General features: G+C 42.0%; 1 protein-coding gene across 10 annotated transcripts in view; it reads left to right on the top strand.

The window, feature by feature from the left end:
• The window catches only part of LOC130294253 (myosin-10-like), a 312,827-nt gene that overhangs the window by 189,369 nt on the left and 102,994 nt on the right, over positions 1-20,464 (top strand). For all 10 annotated transcript variants that reach the window (XM_056543843.1, XM_056543842.1, XM_056543841.1 and 7 more), the window contains 9 exons: positions 6,779-6,848; positions 8,181-8,341; positions 8,439-8,547; positions 9,584-9,715; positions 15,658-15,864; positions 16,509-16,646; positions 18,752-18,875; positions 19,325-19,496; positions 19,596-19,808. In XM_056543843.1, coding sequence (XP_056399818.1) covers positions 6,779-6,848; positions 8,181-8,341; positions 8,439-8,547; positions 9,584-9,715; positions 15,658-15,864; positions 16,509-16,646; positions 18,752-18,875; positions 19,325-19,496; positions 19,596-19,808 — 1,326 coding nt within the window. The remainder of the gene's footprint in view (positions 1-6,778; positions 6,849-8,180; positions 8,342-8,438; positions 8,548-9,583; positions 9,716-15,657; positions 15,865-16,508; positions 16,647-18,751; positions 18,876-19,324; positions 19,497-19,595; positions 19,809-20,464) is intronic.

Genomic DNA, 20,464 nt, shown 5'->3' on the forward strand with positions numbered 1-20,464 from the left:
CAGTTGAGCTTATCGAGGTGATCCCATAAATCAAATAAAAAATAAAAGAAGCTATCTGATTTCTTGCTATGGGTAACTGCACCATTCCCCCACTACACAGGTTTTGGTAACTTTCCCCCTTGGTGTTTAAACCTACCATTAAAGGGGTACTCCGCCCCTAGACATCTTATCCCCTATCCAAAGGATAGGGGATAAGATGTTAGATCGCCGCGGTCCCGCTGCTGGGGACCCCGGGGATCGCCGCTGCGGCACCCCGCCATCATTACTGCACAAAGCGAGTTCGCTCTGTGCGTAATGACGGGCGATACAGGGGCCGGAGCAGCATGACATCATGGCTCCGCCCCTCATGACATCACGGCCCGTCCCCTTAATGCAAGTCTATGGCAGGGGCGAACGCCACGCCCCCTCCCATAGACTTGTATTGACGTCACGAGGGGCGGAGCCGTGACGTAACAATGTTCCGGCCCCTGTATTGCCCGTCATTACGTGCAGAGCGAACTCGCTCTGCTCAGTAATGATAGTGGGGTGCTGCAGCAGTGGGCCCCTGGCGATCTGACATCTTATACCCTATCCTTGGAGTATCCTAAGCTGTTACTCTGTTGGTTGTGCTTAGATTTAGGTCAGGGAATCCAAACTTTTGTAGCTTGTGAGACACTTTTGAATATGGCAGAAGGTTTTGAGCCCAACTAAATATTAAAAGAGAAGACTCTATAAAGAAAAATGATGATTAATAAGTTACGTATGTTAGTGTGGAGCCATTCATATGGTTTTGAATGTAGTGCCAAGTTCTACTATGACCTCTCTAGTGCCAGTAGTGTGTAATAGTATCTGATGCTGCAACAAGCTGGGGAGCCACATATGGCACATAAGGTACTGGTTGGGGTACTGCTGTTTAGTATGTTAGTCACTGTAGTATGTTGTTGCCCTGCGTAAATCATAAGCAAACCAGGTGTTGTTATAATGCAGTTGGGTTTCATATGCAGAACAGGTAAAACTGGACCCATTTGACTGAGCCCCTGACTGTGCAAAACTTTTAGCATATCCCTGTGACATTTACATGGCATCTAAATTGAAACTAAAACACGCCAGTTACCTCAGTTGAGCTTATCGAGGTGATCCCATAAATCAAATAAAAAATAAAAGACGCTATCTGATTTCTTGCTATGGGTAACTGCACCATTCCCCCACTACACAGGTTTTGGTAACTTTCCCCCTTGGTGTTTAAACCTACCATTAAAGGGGTACTCCGCCCCTAGACATCTTATCCCCTATCCAAAGGATAGGGGATAAGATGTTAGATCGCCGCGGTCCCGCTGCTGGGGACCCCGGGGATCGCCGCTGCGGCACCCCGCCATCATTACTACACAGAGCGAGTTCGCTCTGTGCGTAATGACGGGCAATACAGGGGCCGGAGCAGCATGACGTCATGGCTCCGCCCCTCATGACATCACGGCCCGTCACGACAAAAGCAAGGAATAGCAGGACAAATAGAAACACACAATGTGTATAAATATATATATATATATATATATATATATATATATAGTGCCACTGTAGCTGGGGACAGCCTGCCAGGATTGGCTGCAGCATCTTGTTATGACTTTATGGCAATGTCATTAACCGCATAACGACATAAGACGTAAATGTACATCCTGGTGTCCTGGTACTTAAAGGGGTACTCTGCCCCTAGACATCTTATTGCCTATCCAAAGGATAGGGGATAAGATGTTTGATTGCAGGGGTCCTGCCACTGGGGACCCCCGTGATCTCCTTTGGATAGGGGATAAGATGTCTAGAGGTGGAGTATCCCTTTAACGCACCAGGACATGTCCTATACATGTCACAAAGACCAGAGCGGTGCTTGCATCATGCACAGCAGGTCCCGGCTGCTATCAATGATTGCACTGATGTCCGCCATTAACCTCTCTGATGCCGTGATCAATATAGATCACTGCATCTGCGGCAATGTGGTACTTTAAAAGAATGATCGGATCGCCCGTAGCGCTGCTTCCGTCTGTCCTACCTTGCGTCTCTTTCTCCGGTCTTACATCGAGCAGACCAGAGAATAAGACTGGCAATAATACTGATAAGTACTATTCCTATGCATAGCACTGATCAGTATCTGCAGTCTAAAGATTGCAAAAGAAGTCCCTTGTGGGGACATAAAAAGTGTGAAGTAAAAAGTTTTAAAAAGTTTTTTAAAAAATGTGAAAAAGCTCCTTCCCCAATAAAAATGTATATGGCCCCTTTTTCCCATTTTACCCCAAAATGCGTAAAAAATAATTAACATATTTGATATCAGCACGTGCATAAATGTCCAAACTATCAAACTAGAATGTTAATGATCTTGTACGGTGAATGGCAGAAACTTAAAAAAAAGGCCGAAATTGTTGCTTTTTTGTCACATCACATTCCATCATCATTCCCCCCCCCCCCCCCTTCATCATCACCGCCTGTCAATCCCTTCATCAGTGGTCTTAAACCTGCGGACCTCCAGATGTTGCAAAACTACAACTCCCAGCATGCCCAGACAGCCATCGGCTGTACGGGCATGCTGGGAGTTGTAGTTTTGAAACCTCTGGAGGTCTGCAGGTTGAAGACCACTGCGGCCTTCGTCATCATTCAGACCCCTCCCTTTAGTTTTCTACTCACCTCCCCTCGGTGGGAAGGAAGAGTGAGCTGGTCCGGGCCATCTATGCTGCAGAGACCGTCCGGTGAGGAGGGTTAGTCGTTCTGGCCTGTCCATTTTCACCGGAGGGGCCCTCTTCTCCGCGCTCCAGGCCTGCCCCGGACTAGTGACGTTGCCTTGACGACGAAGCACAGGGACGTTAATGCGCGTCCTTGTGCATCGTCGTCAAGGCAACATCACTAGTCCGGGGCAGTCCCGGAGCGCGGAGAAGAGGCCCCCCCAGTGAAAATGGACAGGCCAGAACGACTAACCCTCCTCACCCGACGGTCCCTGCAGCATAGATGGCCTGGACCAGCTCACCCTTCCTTCCCACCGAGGGGAGGTAAGTAGAAAACTAAAGAGGGGGTCTGGATGATGACGAAGGCTGCAGTGGTCTTCAACCTGCGGACCTCCAGAGGTTTCAAAACTACAACTCCCAGCATGCCCGGACAGGAGATGGCTGTCCGGGCATGCTGGGAGTTGTAGTTTTGCAACATTTGGAGGTCTGTAGGTTGAAGACCACTGAGAAGGGATTGACAGGCGGAGAGTTCACTCGAGTATAAGCCGAGGGGGGCGTTTTCAGCGTATATACGGTAACCCACAAAATAAAATAAAAAGCATGTCATTTTCACCGTAAAGTGTACAACGTGAAAAGGGAACCCTCCAAAATTAGCAAAATTGCAGTTTTCTTTTCAATTCCCCCACATAATATTTTTTGGGTTTTGCCATACATTTCATGGTAAAATGAGTGATGTCATTACAAAGAAAAATTGGTCGCGTGAAAAACAAGTCCACATAAGGGTCTTTGGATGGAATTATAAAAGAGTTCTGATTTTTAGAAGGCGAGGAGGAAAAAACAAAAATGCAAGAATAAAATTGGCTGTGTCCTTAAGGGGTTAAGACACTAGGAGCAAGAGAGTGTAGTGAGACCTCATTCACATCTGTGTCGGAGGCTCTGTTTGGGGCCTATGTCAGAGACTCCATTGGAAGTCAGAAAACTTGTTGTACAACAGACACGAATAGATCCTGGCAGATCAGATTTAAGTAGCAGGATTTGAATGCACAAAAAATACCCCTTGCAGCATTTTTTGTTTGTTTGCTTAGGTCTCATTATTTAAACAGATTATGTGACAGGGATCCCTCTAAAGCAGATGGGAAAATAACTCAACAAATAGTGTGTTTTGTATTGGCTGTCCTGTCATTGCTTGCTGCTTAGAAGTTTTATCAAAGGGGCTGGAAAACTCCTTAAATGAGTTATCCTCCATAAGGTAATTTTAGTACTTACCTGCCAGACAGTAATGGACATGCTTAGAAAGGATCCGTGCTTGTCTTGGGGCTAAATGGCTGTGTAGTCTACCAAAACACTGTGGCTTTCTTTCACTTCTTCTGTGAAATGGCTATTTCCTGTTGGCGTTCCCTCCCTCCAACTACAAGTCCCAGGAACCCTTGTTTGTAAGTGTGAGGTCACTTTTCTCCCTCCCACACATTGAAGCACACCTGAGCTGTTTTCCATGCTATGCTGTAAACCAGTGTGGTCTTCAAACTGTGGCCCTCCAGATGTTGCCAAACTACAATTCCCAGCATGCCCGGACAGCCGTTGGCTGTCCGGGCATGCTGGGAGTTGTAGTTTTGCAACAGCTGGAGGGCCACAGTTTGAAGACCGCTGCTGTAAACAATAGGCCGGTGTTTTCTAACCAGGGTGCCTCCAACTGTTGCAAAACTACAATTACCACCCAGTGGTTGCTCCACCCATTAAAACAGACAGGCTCCCTTTGAACACCTGACTAGTGATGTAATGTTCTGGGCTGCACTGCAACGTCGACGACAGTCATTTTGTATGCTGTTAAAAATAAACATTGGGGCAAAGATCACATAAGAATTCTGAGGTTAGCCATAAAGCACAGGTACAGACACTGTATTATGAACTACACTAACTTTACAGCCCCTGTAACATAGTCAAATAAAAAAAATCCTGATGCGAACATGCACGACATCATGCACGGCTATCAGCTGCCAGAGACCCGCCGATAATGGCGGACATCAGCAATCATGCTGATGTCCGCCATTAACCCCTCAGATGCCGTGATCAATAAAGATCACGCCATCTGCAGCAATGCAGGCGTTATATTGTATGATCGGATCGCCTACGGCACTGCCACTGGGATCGCATCATCAGAAATGGTGCAGCTCTCCTGGGGTCTTCTGCTCTGGTCTGACATCGAGCAGACCAGAGCAGGAGATCACCGATAATACGGATAAGTGCTATGCCTATGCATAGCACTAAACAGTATTAGCAATCAAGTGATTGCTATAAATAGTCCCCTATGGGGACATAAAAAGTGTAAAAAATATATATATATAAACCTATTTGCTAACGCCGTGAACGTAAATGTCCGAACGAACAAAATTTTATGTTAATGATCCGGTACGGTGAACGGCGTAAACGTAAAAAAAAAGTCCAAAATTGCTGCTGATTGGTCACATCACCTTTGCAAAAAAAATTTATAATACGCGACTAAAAAGTGAAATATACTCAAAAGTGGTACTAAAAAAAAAATACAGGATGTGGCGCAAAAAGTTAGCCCTCATACATCCCTGTATACAGAAACATTTAAAAGCTATAGGTGGTCAAAATAGTGTGATTTTAAACATACTTATTTTGTTAAAAAAAAAACAAAAAAAAAACCTTGAGATTTTTTAAAAGCAGTGCAATAATAGAAAAGTATAATAAAATTGGCCTGATCCTTAAGGCCAAATGGGTTTGGTCCTTAACCCCTTAACGACGCAGGACGTATATTTACTTCCTGCGCCAGCTCCCGCGATATGAAGCGGGGTCGCGCTGCGACCTCGCATCACATCGCGTCGGTCCCGGCGCTCATCAACAGTCGGGACCCGCGGCTAATACCACACATCGCCGATCGCGGCAATGTGCGGTATTAACCCTTTAGAAGCGGCGGTCAAAGCTGACCTCCGCTTCTAAAGTGAAAGTGAAACTATCCCGGCTAGTCAGTCGGCTTACAGAACACCGGGAGGGCCCTTACCTGCCTCCTCGGTGTCCGATCGACGAATGACTGCTCCGTGCCTGAGATCCAGGCAGGAGCAGTCAAGCGCCGATAACACTGATCACAGGCGTGTTAATACACGCCAGTGATCAGCATGAGAGATCAGTGTGTGCAGTATTATAGGTCCCTATGGGACCTATAACACTGCAAAAAAAAGTTAAAAAAAAGTGTTAATAAAGGTCATTTAACCCCTTCCCTAATAAAAGTTTGAATCACCCCCCTTTTCCCATAAAAAAAAAATAGTGTAAATAAAAAAAATAAACTAAACATATGTGGTATCGCCGCGTGCGTAAATGTCCGAACTATAAAAATATATCATTAATTAAACCGCACGGTCAATGGCGTACGCACAAAAAAAAAGCATATTTTTGGTCACTTTTTATAGCATTAAAAAAATGAATAAAAAGTGATCAAAAAGTCCGATCAAAACAAAAATCATACCGATAAAAACTTCAGATCACGGTCCTCATACCGCCCTGTACATGGAAAAAGAAAAAAGTTATAGGGGTCAGAAGATGACATTTTTAAACGTATACATTTTCCTGCATGTAGTTATGATTTTTTTCCAGGAGTACAACAAAATCAAACCTATATAAGTAGGGTATCATTTTAACCGTATGGACCTACAGAATAATAAGGTGTCATTTTTACCGAAATATGCACTGCATAGAAACGGAAGCCCCCAAAAGTTACAAAATGGCATTTTTTCTTGGTTTTTTTCCGTTTCACCGTGAATTTTTGGGTAAAATGATTAATGTCACTGCAAAGTAGAATTGGTGACGCAAAAAATAAGCCATAATATGGATTATTAGGTGGAAAATTGAAAGGGTTATGACTTTTAAAAGGTGAGGAGGAAAAGACAAAAGTGCAAAAACTGAAAAACCCTGAGTCCTTAAGGGGTTAAGAGGTTAAAGCTGTCCATCATTCTATTATTCCCAATGAAAGTATGGGGAAAAAATTTAAATATCCATTATTGGTGGACATTTTTACTTTCTCTGAATTAAAATCTAGTATTCCATGTTTAAATTAACTATACTTTTTTTTTTAGATATGAGATCCTAACACCAAATGCTATCCCCAAAGGATTTATGGATGGCAAACAAGCATGTGCAATTATGGTAAGGCTGTCTTCTATTATTCTTTTTACTTACAGACAAAGAAATTAACCTCATAAAACATGCTAAAAAAAAAAATCCAAATTGTGAATGCAATTGCAGGTTATTAACATAATGAAGCGATGGATTTTGTCTGTGTGTGTATTTTGTGATAACTTAAAAAGGCCTTGAAAAATCTGTCTTAAATTTAGCATAATACATATTAGGGGTGGAATTGCCAAGCAGATGGGGATGACAAACCCCACCTTATATGTTCTGGTGTTTAGGGAAGGAGAATGGGACTGGAAACACAGTGGGGGGGGGCATGTAGATTCATTCAGGAGAACAATTATTAATTCTTTAACCTTATTGATAAAATATATATATATATATATATATATATATTAAAGGACATCTGTAGCCATAGACACTTATCTCCTATCTGCAGGATAGGGGATAAGTGTGTGATCGTAGGGGGTCTGACTGCTGGGACCCCTGCAATCTCCTGTATGGGGCCTTTGACCCACATCATGCCAACACACCCCTTCATGTATCTCTATGGGGCAGCCTTCGTGCATCCCCACTTCTCCCATAGAGCTGTATGGATGGGGCATGTCTGTAGACCTCATTGAGGTTGACGACACGTGCATTAGCCGAACAGAGCTGCGGTAATGCTGGGTCCCCGTACAGGAGAATGTGGGGGGTCCCAGTGATCGGACCCCCCGCAATCAGACACTTATCCTCTATCCTACAGATAGGGGATAAGTGTCTATGGCTGCCGTAGTCCTTTAAATTATTAATTTAATTAAACCTAAATGTAGTGTGGCATGTTTATCTTTATGAAATGGTCAGGGATTTATCCTTTTAAAAGTTTTCTCAAATTAAAGTGTAAGCATTCAAGTTTTCATGCAATCTCACACCAGACCACATTTAGAAACTTGTCTAAGCTATTTTGCTGTTTATGAAGAATGTGTACGCTGACACAAACAGGGGTAAAAAGAACTTTATTTACACATACAATGATAAGTTCCCCTCAGTAAGCTTATGTGCTTTTGTGTATGTACATCCAATGTTGTAGGTAATGGAGTGCTACGAAATTGGATAAACGTGTTTCAAGCAGGTGTAAGAAAAATTATATTTATTCCTGTACACAAACACTACAGTGACGCATTTCGGGGGTCACAGCTCCCTTTCTAAATTTGATGTATGGTTCGCTAGCATAATATCTGGTGACTTTTCCTGTATGACTTATGAGTGACTTCATCCATTACCTAGCTTATACAACTTTTAAAGAACCCTTTACTTATATGTGACCTTTATATGTATATTACATGCATATTCATTCCCGATTTGCAGATTAAGTCTTTAGAGTTGGACCCCAATCTGTACCGCATAGGACAGAGTAAAATCTTCTTCCGAGCTGGAGTGTTAGCTCACCTGGAAGAAGAGCGAGATCTCAAAATCACAGATATAATTGTTCTCTTCCAAGCAGCTTGCAGAGGATACCTGGCCAGGAAGTAAGTTATATTTACAGTGATTTTCAGTGTTTCCATGTTGCAAGTGTTTGAGTCCTAGAAACTAATGAAGGTAACATTAATTGTTTTTTTTTTCCAGAGCTTTTTCAAGGAGACAACAACAAATGAGTGCATTGAAGGTGGTTCAGAGAAACTGTGCTGCGTATCTTAAGTTGAGACATTGGCAGTGGTGGAGATTATTTACTAAGGTTTGACATGATTATGATGTATTCTTCTCTTATGCTGTTGTGTTTTCAAATACAAACAATTCTAGACAGCTTTTTGTAGAATTTCCTTTTTACAGGCTTTGATGTGGCATCACATATACACAAAAATACCAACATATATCCACAAAGACACATTGATATACGCATCACAGAAGCTGGGTAAAGAACATTTCCACTGCTCCCTGCTGTGAATTGAACAGAACGTGATATGGTATAGGGGATAAGATGTCTGATCCCGGGGGGCCCAAGCACTGGAACCCCCTGCAATCTCTGGTGTTCTGAACATTATGTTTAGAACACTCGCTTTGGGTGGCGATGGACATCTTATCCCCTATTCTTTGGATTGGAGAATAGATGCAGGGGACAACGCTGCTTTTTTTGTATAGATAATCTGGTGCTCGTCAGCAGCTTGCCATCGGTACCATCACAGAACAGTGCAGCATGCAGTAGAATAGATGCAGAAGTGCATTTCTGAGCCCTCAGAAACGAGTTGTCCTAAACCTGCAATTTGTAATATATATATATATATATCTTAATAAAAGCATAAACTTTACATCTGACTACCATGTCATCCATAGTTCAGCACCTATTCTACTGCATGCTGCACTGTTTTGTGATGGTACCGACGGCGAGCTGCTCCCGAACACCGAATTATTTATACAAAAAAAGTGTTGATCAGTGTTGTCCCTGCAAGTGCAACACGCCATGGTGATCAGTTCTATCATTTAATTTTGTGATGCTTAACCTCACCTAAGATAACGCCATTATATAGCGCTGTCTCTATCCTCCCCTTTTCTTATATACTCTATCTATCCTTTGGATAAGATGTGTAGCTGCAGAGTACCCCTTCCAATCAGGGATGGGTGTTAAACCCAATGAGCCTTACCCAGAATAGCCTTCTAAATAGGCTCCACTGTCTAAATACTGTCTACAGTTTAGATTTCACTTCTATATTGTCATAGTTACTATGCAAAAATGTATCTCCAAAAAATGCTAATAGAAATATTGGTTTCTGTAGGTGAAGCCCTTACTACAAGTAACTCGACAGGATGAAGTGATGCAAGCAAAGGTAGTGGAACTTCAGAAGGTCAAAGATTCCCACCTGCAGACAGAGATGGAACTGAAAGACATGGGAAGCAAATATCAGCAAGTAAGAACGCATAAGATTATGGGTGAAATATAACGTTAGGTTTCATGATTTAGCTATTAAGTTTATGTTTAGCCCTTTTGTTGTACAATTATCACATATTTTTGCATAATGGCCTTCAAAATTTTCAGCAAAGGTGATTTTTCAGCAAGTGGTTTGTTTAAACGCTTTGGCCTTTCTTACTTTGCAGTGTTTGCCGACTTTATGAAATTCAACTTTTTTAATTGTCACAAATTTTTGCCCAAACACCTACAAAAAGTTACCAGCCTAGACCTGGCTTGCCTTTTTTGGTGTGTGTAGAAAATTTGATATTTTTTATGCACCGAGCTTTGCTCAACAGGTAAACCATAAAAACTGATGAACTGAAACGAAATTTAAAGGGGTACTCTGCCCCTAGACATCTTATCCCCATCCAAAGGATAGGGGATAAGATGTCAGATCATAGTTACATAGTTAGTTACATAGTTAGTACGGTCGAAAAAAGACATATGTCCATCAAGTTCAACCAGGGAATTAAGGGGTAGGGGTGTGGCGCGATATTGGGGAAGGGATGAGATTTTATATTTCTTCATAAGCATTAATCTTATTTTGTTCCAGGAATGTATCTAATCCTGTTTTAAAGCTGTTAATTGTTCCTGCTGTGACCAGTTCCTGAGGTAGACCGTTCCATAAATTCACAGTCCTCACGGTAAAGAAGGCGTGTCGCCCCTTGAGACTAAACTTTTTTTTCTCCAGACGGAGGGAGTGCCCCCTCGTCCTTTGGGGGGGTTTAACCTGGAACAGTTTTTCTCCATATTTTTTGTATGGGCCATTAATATACTTATATACGTTTATCATATCCCCCCTTAAACGTCTCTTCTCAAGACTAAACAATTGTAACTCCTTTAATCGCTCCTCATAGCTAAGATGTTCCAAGCCCCATATTAGTTTAGTCGCGCGTCTCTGCACCCTTTCCAACTCCGCAGTGTCCCTTTTATGGACAGGTGACCAAAACTGAACAGCATATTCCAGGTGAGGCCGTACCAATGCTTTATAAAGGGGGAGTATTATGTCCCTGTCCCTTGAGTCCATGCCTCTTTTGATACATGACAATATCCTGCCGGCTTTGGAAGCAGCAGCCTGACATTGCATGCTATTCTGTAGTCTTTGATCTACAAGTACACCCAGATCCTTCTCTACCAGTGACTCTGCCAGTTTAATCCCCCCTAAGACATACGATGCATGCAGGTTATTAGTACCCAGATGCATAACTTTACATTTATCCACATTGAACCTCATTTGCCAAGTGGATGCCCAGACACTTAGTCTATCCAAGTCATCTTGTAACTTATGCACATCCTCTATAGACTGTACCGTGCTACAAAGCTTGGTGTCATCTGCAAAGATAGAAACAGAGCTGTTAATACCATCCTCTATATCATTGATAAATAAATTAAACAACAGCGGTCCCAGTACTGAACCTTGGGGTACACCACTAATAACCGGGGACCAATCAGAGTACGAATCATTGACCACCACTCTCTGGGTACGATCCATGAGCCAGTGTTCAATCCAGTTACAAACTAAAATTTCCAAACCCAAAGACCTTAACTTACCTGTCAGACGTCTATGAGGGACAGTATCAAATGCTTTAGCAAAATCCAGAAACACTATATCCACAGCCATTCCTCTGTCAAGGCTTCTACTCACCTCTTCATAAAAGCAAATTAGATTGGTTTGACAACTTCTATCCTTAGTAAACCCATGCTGGCTATCACTTATAATACAATTATCCCCTATGTATTCCTGTATGTAATCCCTTATAAGTCCTTCAAACAATTTACCCACAATGCACGTTAAACTTACCGGTCTATAGTTTCCTGGGGAAGACCTAGAGCCCTTTTTGAAGATTGGCACCACATTCGCCTTGCGCCAGTCCCTTGGCACAATACCAGACACCAGAGAATCTCTAAATATCATGAACAGGGGTACAGATATTACTGAACTTACCTCTCTAAGAACTCTTGGGTGTAGTCCATCCGGTCCTGGGGATTTGCTTACATTTATATCACTTAACTTACCTTGTACCATCTCTACATTAAGCCAGTTCAGTACATTACATGATGTGTTACCAGCACTGACCTGGCCAATGTCAGCTCCTTCTTCCATAGTGTATACAGAACTAAAGAACCCATTCAGTAGCTCCGCCTTCTCTTGATCGCCTGTGACAACCTCCCCATTATCATTATTAAGGGGTCCTACATGCTCTGTCCTTGGTTTTTTTGCATTTATATATCTAAAAAAATATTTAGGATTAGTTTTGCTTTCTTTGGCCACCTGTCTCTCATTTTGAATTTTTGATGTTTTTATTACATTTTTACAGATTTTATTAAGCTCCTTGTACTGTTTAAATGTTATCGCTGACCCATCAGATTTGTATTTTTTGAAGGCTATTTTTTTGCTGTTTATTGCTCTTTTAACATCATGTGTCAGCCATGTAGGATTTAGTTTCAATCGTTTATATTTGTTCCCCTTTGGTATATATTTAGCTGTATAGTTATTTAGAGTTAATTTAAAGATGTCCCATTTACCTTCTGTATCAGTATTTGAGAACACCTCCCCCCAGTCTATGTCCTGTAGTGCAGCCCTCAGCCCAGGGAAATTTGCCTTTTTAAAGTTATATGTTTTTGCCTTCCCCGCCTGTCTTTGTTTTCTACATTTTAAGTCAAAAGTAACTATATTGTGGTCGCTATTACCAAGGTTTTCCCGCACAGTTACATTACCAACCAGCTCTGCGTTGTTGGAAATGATCAGATCCAACAAGGCATCACTTCTTGTTGGGTCCTCCACAAACTGGCCCATAAAATTATCCTGCAATAAATTTAGGAATTGTCGCCCCTTTGTAGTTTTAGCCAACCCCGGACCCCAATCTATATCTGGATAGTTAAAATCTCCCATTATTACCACTGTACCTGCCCGGGCGGCCCTCTCTATTTGTTTATGAAGCCGAACTTCTATCTCTTCAGTGATATTAGGGGGTCTGTAGATTACCCCAAATATTATTTTTTCAGTATTTCCCTCCTTTTGTAATTCTACCCACAATGATTCCACATCCTCAGAATCATCACACACTATGGCATCGTTCACACTGACTTTCATACCACTTCTTACATACAGACAGACTCCACCACCTTTTCTGTTCATTCTATCCTTGCGAAACAATGTAAACCCCTGCAGATTGACAGCCCAGTCATGCGAGGAGTCCAGCCATGTCTCAGTGACCCCAACTATATCAATATGTTCCTCCAGTATCAAGGCCTCAAGCTCCCCCATTTTATTTGCTAGGCTTCTGGCATTTGTGAACATACACTTTACATTTCCATCCTTTATGTTATTGGGGTTAATGGGATTCAAGGGTGTAAGTTTTATTTTCCTATGAAGCCTATTCCTATTAACTATTCTAACCCCTCCCTCCGCTCCACCCCCAGGTACATTTATAATTCCCACCTCTCTATCTACACTATCTTCCCCCTCTTTGCTGTAGGTTCCCTCCCCCCAAGTCCCTAGTTTAAACACTCCTCCACCCTTCTAGCCATCTTCTCCCCAAGCAAAGCTGCACCCTCCCCATTGAGGTGCAGCCCGTCCCTACGGTAGAGCCGGTAACCGACAGCGAAGTCAGCCCAGTTCTCCATGAACCCAAACCCTTCCTTCCTACACCAGCTTCTGAGCCACTTGTTTACCTCCCTGATCTCCCGCTGCCTCTCTGGTGCGGCTCGTGGTACTGGTAGTATTTCAGAAAAGACTACCTTGGAGGTCCTTGCCTTAAGCTTGCGGCCTAAGTCCCTGAAATCATTTTTAAGGACACTCCACCTACCTCTTACTTTGTCATTGGTGCCAATATGTACCATGACTGCTGGGTCCTCTCCAGCCCCGCCCAACAACCTGTCAACCCGATCCGCGATGTGCCGAACTCGTGCGCCAGGCAGACAGCACACTGTTCGGCGATCCCGGTCTTTGTGACAGATTGCCCTGTCTGTCCCCCTAATAATTGAGTCCCCCACCACTAGTACCTGTCTGGCCTGCCCTGTACTCCTCCCTCCCTCCTTACTGGAGCAGACACCCCCCTGGCGGTCAGAGGCGGTATCCTGCTGCAGTTCTGCTAGCTCTGTAATGGCATCCCCCTCATCTGCCAAGCGGGCAAACTTGTTGGGGTGTGCCAGTTCAGGACTAGCCTCCCTGACACTTTTTCCCCTACCCCTCTTTCTAACTGTAACCCAGCTAACTGCCTGACTGTCCTGCAACTCCGTCCCACTGTCCTCCCCCACCTCTATTCCCGAGAGTGCCTGCTCAGTGAGCAGGAGACTCCTCTCCATGTTGTTAATGCTTCTCATTGTTGCCAGTCGCCCCTCTAGATGCAGGATCTGGGCTTCCAAACGGACAACTAGCACACATCTCGCACAACAATATGCACCCTCAAACTGTTGTTCAAGGATTGCATACATTGAACAGGATGTACATTGGACTGCATTTTCCAACATGGAGGCCATCTAATTATGGGGATTTCACAAATGTATAGGAAAAAACAGACAGTCAAAATGACACTTAAAATTTTTTGTAGACCTTGTGGGTTCAAAAATGAAAACTCACAGCGATCTCAACCTCCTGCTTTCAAACTCCAGTTTTTGAAACTCCTCTTTCACGCCCCCTCTTACACAGCAACACTCAAAAAGAGCAAGCTCTCAATAAGAGTCCCAAGCTAAGATTTATACACCTGTGCCCAATCTACTCCTCCTCCCCCTAGAGGTGGAACAGAGAAAAAAAAAAAAAAAAAATGAAAAAGGGTGTTTAAACTCTAACAGTTATCCCACTATGTGCAAAAGAGAAAAACTTACCCAAAATAAGAATGTGGGCTATAGGCAGTCGCACCCACTCCACAGATTCACTCCGCACAACAGATAATCACAGTTTTTGAAACTCCTCTTTCACGCCCCCTCTTACACTCAAAAAGAGCAAGCTGCGCTGCCCCGCTGCGGCACTGTGCTATCATTACAGCACAGAGCGAGTTCGCTCTGCACGTAATGATGGGCAATACAGGGGCCGGAGCATCGTTACGTCACGGCTCCGCCCCTCGTGACGTCACGGCCCGCCCCTTTCAATACAAGTCTATGGGAGGGGGCGTGGCGGTCATCACGCCCCCTCCCATAGACTTGCATTAAGGGGACGGGCCGTGATGTCACGAGGGGCGGAGCCATGACGTCCCGCTGCTCCGTCACTCGCTCTGTGCTGTAATGATAGTGGGGTGCCGCAGCTGGGATCCCGGGACTCCCCAGCAGCGGGACCGCGGCGATCTGACATCTTATCCCCTATCCTTTGGATAGGCAATAAGATTTCTAGGGGCGGAGTACCCCTTTAAGGAATTGTGCACCTGCGCAAAATCTCCTCAAATGATGTGCGACCATTTAATAAATTTAGTGCACAAACACATTATTACCACTCAAAAACAGTTGACAAAAATCAACCAGCAAGGAGAATTTCCCCCCTATCTCTTATATTGGCAGACTGTTTGTGTCAGCCATAAACAGCTGTGAATCCTCCTGATGGATGTTCAGTGCAGTTGAAGAAAATTTGACTTTACCATGCTGTCATCATTTTTGTGTTACTGCAAGACATGATAAAGCATTTTAGAATATTTTAGTAATAATATTGTAAAAATCTTCATATTAAAGGCTTTTATCTCAAAATAGTGCCACTTAAAAGCAATGGTTTTAGTAGTGGTGCTGTTTTCATAAAAAAAGCCTGCTTCATCTTTTTAGACACCAGTAAGGGTCCGAGGCTCCAGCACTACACCACAATAGATCAGACATGTATTTTTAATATGCTTTTTATGCTTCTGGTTGGTAAACCTTGGGAAATACTGAAACTCTTCTAAACTGCTAATTTCCAAACACCTTTTTATTTTTGTGTAGTTAATAGAAGAAAAGAACATTTTGGCTGAACAGCTTCAAGCTGAAACAGAGCTGTTTGCTGAAGCAGAAGAAATGAGAGCCAGACTTGCAGCAAAGAAGCAGGAGCTAGAGGAAATCTTGCATGATTTGGAGTCTCGAGTGGAAGAGGAGGAGGAACGGAACCTGCAGTTACAAAATGAAAAGAAGAAGATGCAGCAACATGTGCAGGTAAAGTGCTAGTGGGGTCAGGACTGCTTTTTGCAAGGGACTTACTAAGGTCTTAGTTTTCATTTGATCTGTTATTTTGTAATTTAGCAGTTGAATTTAGGAACTTTACAATATATTAAGGTGTACATATCACAAGATTTGAAAAGAAAAATAAAAGCTCCAGGCTTACTGGTGCTGATCCTGTGCATGTGCTTAAATCCAGGTATTCATCCTTTAATGGCTCCTGATTCCCTTGTTTATGTTGCTCACAATGTATGCACTTCACTGAGGAGGAGGGGGCCTTCCCTTGGGCAAGCATGTGGCAACTTCCTCCTCAGAGCTGACAACTGGCTGCTGTGTGCACTGAGGCTTTGCTGGCTGAGACACACAGGCAATAGCTGCAGGGACAAGACTGCATTTTGAGCAGTGGAGGGACCCCTAGTGGTAAGAAGTATGGAGTATTATTTTACCCCAAAATATACACATTTTTTAACCAATGTGTATTACAAATATACATATAATGTTATTACCTACATTATATAAAACAGTTTTTGCAAATGACATTATCCATTTAAATTATACTCAAATACTCTAACATTTGTTCACAATGTCATCATAACAGTTATGATTGAATCTCACTATTTTCTGTTCTTTGTAATAATTAGGACTTGGAGGAGCAGCTAGAGGAAGAGGAGACTGCTCGTCAGAAACTGCAGCTGGAGAAAGTAACAACAGAAGGAAAATTTAAGAAGATGGAAGAAGATATTCTCTTGCTGGAAGACCAAAATGCCAAACTCATTAAGGTGTGTTTATGTTACTGTATGCAGATACAGAGACCTTGTATACACAGATGCTAAGGACAATTTATTGGAACTTCAGGCAATAATTAAAGCTGCTCAGTTAAATCTTGACCTGCAAAAGTCTATTTGCAATGGAGTATATTTATTATTACTGTCTTAAAGGGGTACTCCAGGGAACTGAACTAATCAGACACTTATCCCCTATCCACAGGTTAGGATATAACTGTCGGATTGCGAGGAGTCTGACCACTGGGACTCCCAGCAATCTCCTGTATGGGGCCCTGGATACACTGTATGGGGCCCTGGCACACTTCAGTCCCCACCTTTCTGAATAAGAGCAAGTGATGGCCCACTCAGCCAATCACCACTGGACATCGCTGCAGCCGCTGTTTGACTGAGCGGCCTGTCACTTACTCTTGTCCAGTAAGGTGGGAGCAGGAGCATGCCGAGGATGAAGAGATCGCTGGGGGTACCAGCACTCAGAGCCCCCGTGATCAGACACTTATCCCCTATCCTGTAAATAGGGGATAAGGGACTGATAAATTCAATATCCTAGAGTGCCCCTTTAAATTTTAGGGGGTAAGATTTCTCCTTTGAGAGACTGTAAGCTAATGTAGGGGTTTTAAAGGCCAGGCAATGATCCCTGGGAAAAAGTATGCAAAGTAGCTCTTAAAGGGGTATTCCAGGCAAAAACTTTTTTTTTATATATCAACTGGCTCCGGAAAGTTAAACAGATTTGTAAATCACTTCTATTAAAAAATCTTAATCATTCCAATAGTTATTAGCTTCTGAAGTTGAGTTGCTGTTTTCTGTCTAACTGCTTTCTGATGACTCACGTCCCGGGAGCTGTCCAGCTCCTATGGGGATATTCTCCCATCATGCAAGGGATATTCTCCCATCATGCACAGCTCCCGTGATGTGACATCATCATTGAGCAGTTAGACAGAAAACTTCAGAAGCTAATAACTATTGGAAGGATTAAGATTTTTTAATTGAAGTAATTTACAAATCTGTTTAACTTTCCGGAGCCAGTTGATATATAAAAAAAAGTTTTTGCCTGGAATACCCCTTTAAATGCCCCCTATTGGAGGTCACTTTCCTGTAAGCTAATACTAAACACCTAAGGCCAGGTTCACACTGCTGAATCTCTGGACGGAATTTCTTTAGAGATCCCACACACAGCGCTAGGTCCAACCAGAACGGCATTGCCATCCTCATTGACTGAAATGTATTTGTTAGCAGATTCGCTGAAAGGTCCTAGTGCTGCCCATTAGATCTACAGAAATTCTGTCTGTAGTGTGGTGTGTAAAAAAAATGTGGTGCAGCTTGCAGCTAGACATGTTGGTAACGTGTTTCTTACTTTTACCACGTGTTGTTTGCCTTTTTTTAGGCTAATATTTAGCACCAGAATTTTGTCTTAATCTGGTATATTTTAGGTTACAACCCTTTTCTCTAAGCTATGCCTACTTTGTTTAGATACTTTTCAAAACTGTCTAGTGAGGCACAAAAAAGTGCTTGCTTCATAGATACTGAGTGACGGCAAGCTGATATTGGCCATTAAGGTTCTCTGACTGTCGTGGCACCTGTCCCATCAGCACTCCCCCATTTTATAGTAAAATGAAAGGGGACATTAAAGTACAATTGGTCCCACAAAAAAACAAAGGATTATGGTTCTGTGGATGAAAAAAAAAAAGAGATGCATGTCTCTTGTGAGGAGCAATAAACAAAAACGAAATTAAAAGTGGATGTGTCCTTAAGGCCAAAACAGGCTGTGTCCTAAAAAGGTTATCCAGGAATAGAAAAATAATGCTAATTTATTCCTAAAACAGCACCACATCTGTGCTTAGGTTGTGTGTGGTATTACAACTTGGCTCCATGTAATTCAATAGAACTGAGCTGCAATACTACATACAACCTGTCAACAGGCGTGGAACTGTTTTTGGAAGAAATAAGCTCTGTTTTTCTAATCCCTTAAAGGAATTAAGCTAAGAAAAAGAAAGCAAGGTATCAACTTAGATTGCACAATTTCTCTGAATACAAAAAATACCAACAAAAAAAAAAAAAGGATTACCAGATTTGTAAAGAATTCATTGCTTCATACATAACAGGAAAGAAAATTGATGGAAGATAGAATTGCTGATTTTACGTCAAACATGGCAGAAGAAGAAGAGAAAATAAAGAGTCTAAGCAAACTTCGCACTAAGTATGAAGCCGTCATTGCAGATATGGAAGGTAGAATATTCGCATTACCATTTTTGCTTAAAGTGAATGTATTACCTAGATTTTTTTCAATGATTCGAGCAAGAGACTTAAACATATTCTACTTTTCTTAATGTACTTAATGTACATTATTGTGAAAACAGCCATGTTCCCTGAGTTATTTTTAATAGTATTTAGAGATATGCCCTATGGACATATGAAATAGACTGGATGGGATCCTAGTGACTTCTAAGGAAGAGTTTTCAAGGCATTTTTTTTGACATAGATAGTAAAAAGGACAATTAGAAAAAAAAAATTACCAAACATTCTTTAAAAATATGTTTAACATAAAAAATGATTTAAACATTATGACATTTTCTGATGATAAATCTATTAACATGTACATGTGTTCAATGAAAAAGAATAATGAGAATTTGACAAAAAGATATATTAATATGTAAAATTTATGATAAACATTTCAGATCGTCTAAAGAAAGAAGAAAAAGGCAGACAGGAGATGGAAAAAATGAAAAGAAAGTTGGATGGAGAAACATCAGATTTACAGGATCAGATTTTAGAGCTTCAACAGCAAATTGAGGAATTAAAACAACAACTGGCCCGTAAGGAAGAAGAGCTGCAAGCTGCACTTGCTAGGTAACCTTATCAGCATTTGCCAATATGTCCCTCATTTAGTCTTAGGTTTCTGCTTTTCACAAATGTGATTTTTTTTCTTTGACCTTGTTTCCTATGAAGAATTGAAGAAGAAGCAAGCCAAAAGAATAGTTTACTGAAACAGCTTCGGGAACTCCAATCACAAATCTTAGAATTACAAGAAGACTTGGAATCTGAAAAGGCTTCTCGAACAAAAGCGGAGAAGCAGCGTCGGGACCTTGGGGAAGAGCTGGAAGCATTGAAGTCCGAACTTGAAGACACTCTAGATTCTACTGCTACACAGCAGGAACTTAGGTGAGAGTTACTTCAGGACTAATATTGCTAATAAATCCAAATTAGAATAACACAAATTGCTTTCTAATAACTGTTGTAGAAGATGGTACCACACTCCAATTATGTGCTAGGGTTGGTGCTCTGCAACCCACATTTAAAGTTATAATAAATCTTCAGCACAACACAGGATACAGGTGGAAATAATTAAGACAATTTTTATTTGACTTTATTTAACTTTAATAACTTTCTAATAAGTATCTATATACTGTATATATGGGGGAGGAATATACAAGGCAACTAGAACACATAAAATACGATTAAACGTGCCATAGAGGCACACAAACCTGCCCTCAGGGTCAACCAATTTAGACACACAGGTAAATAAAATACTGTTATGGATAAGCACACTAGTACCCCTAGCATGTGAGGAGTAGGTGGTGTGAGAAGCGTAGCTGAACCACGGCTTGTTCAATAGATGTTTAGTATCAATAGTTTGGTGAGTCTCAGAGAGACATAGCATGGCAGGCTGGTATGGTTTGAGAGCATGAAAAACAGCTAGTCACTTAGTAGGGTCATTAAGACCCCGCACATTCCATGCCACTACAGTTAAGTGATTAGCTATAATACCACCAGGGAAATATAAATGACAACCGGGAGAAAAAAATACCCAAGTCAGT

Source organism: Hyla sarda, chromosome 10 (genome assembly GCF_029499605.1).
Source record: "Hyla sarda isolate aHylSar1 chromosome 10, aHylSar1.hap1, whole genome shotgun sequence".
In the NCBI taxonomy this organism is placed as follows: Eukaryota; Metazoa; Chordata; class Amphibia; order Anura; family Hylidae; genus Hyla; species Hyla sarda.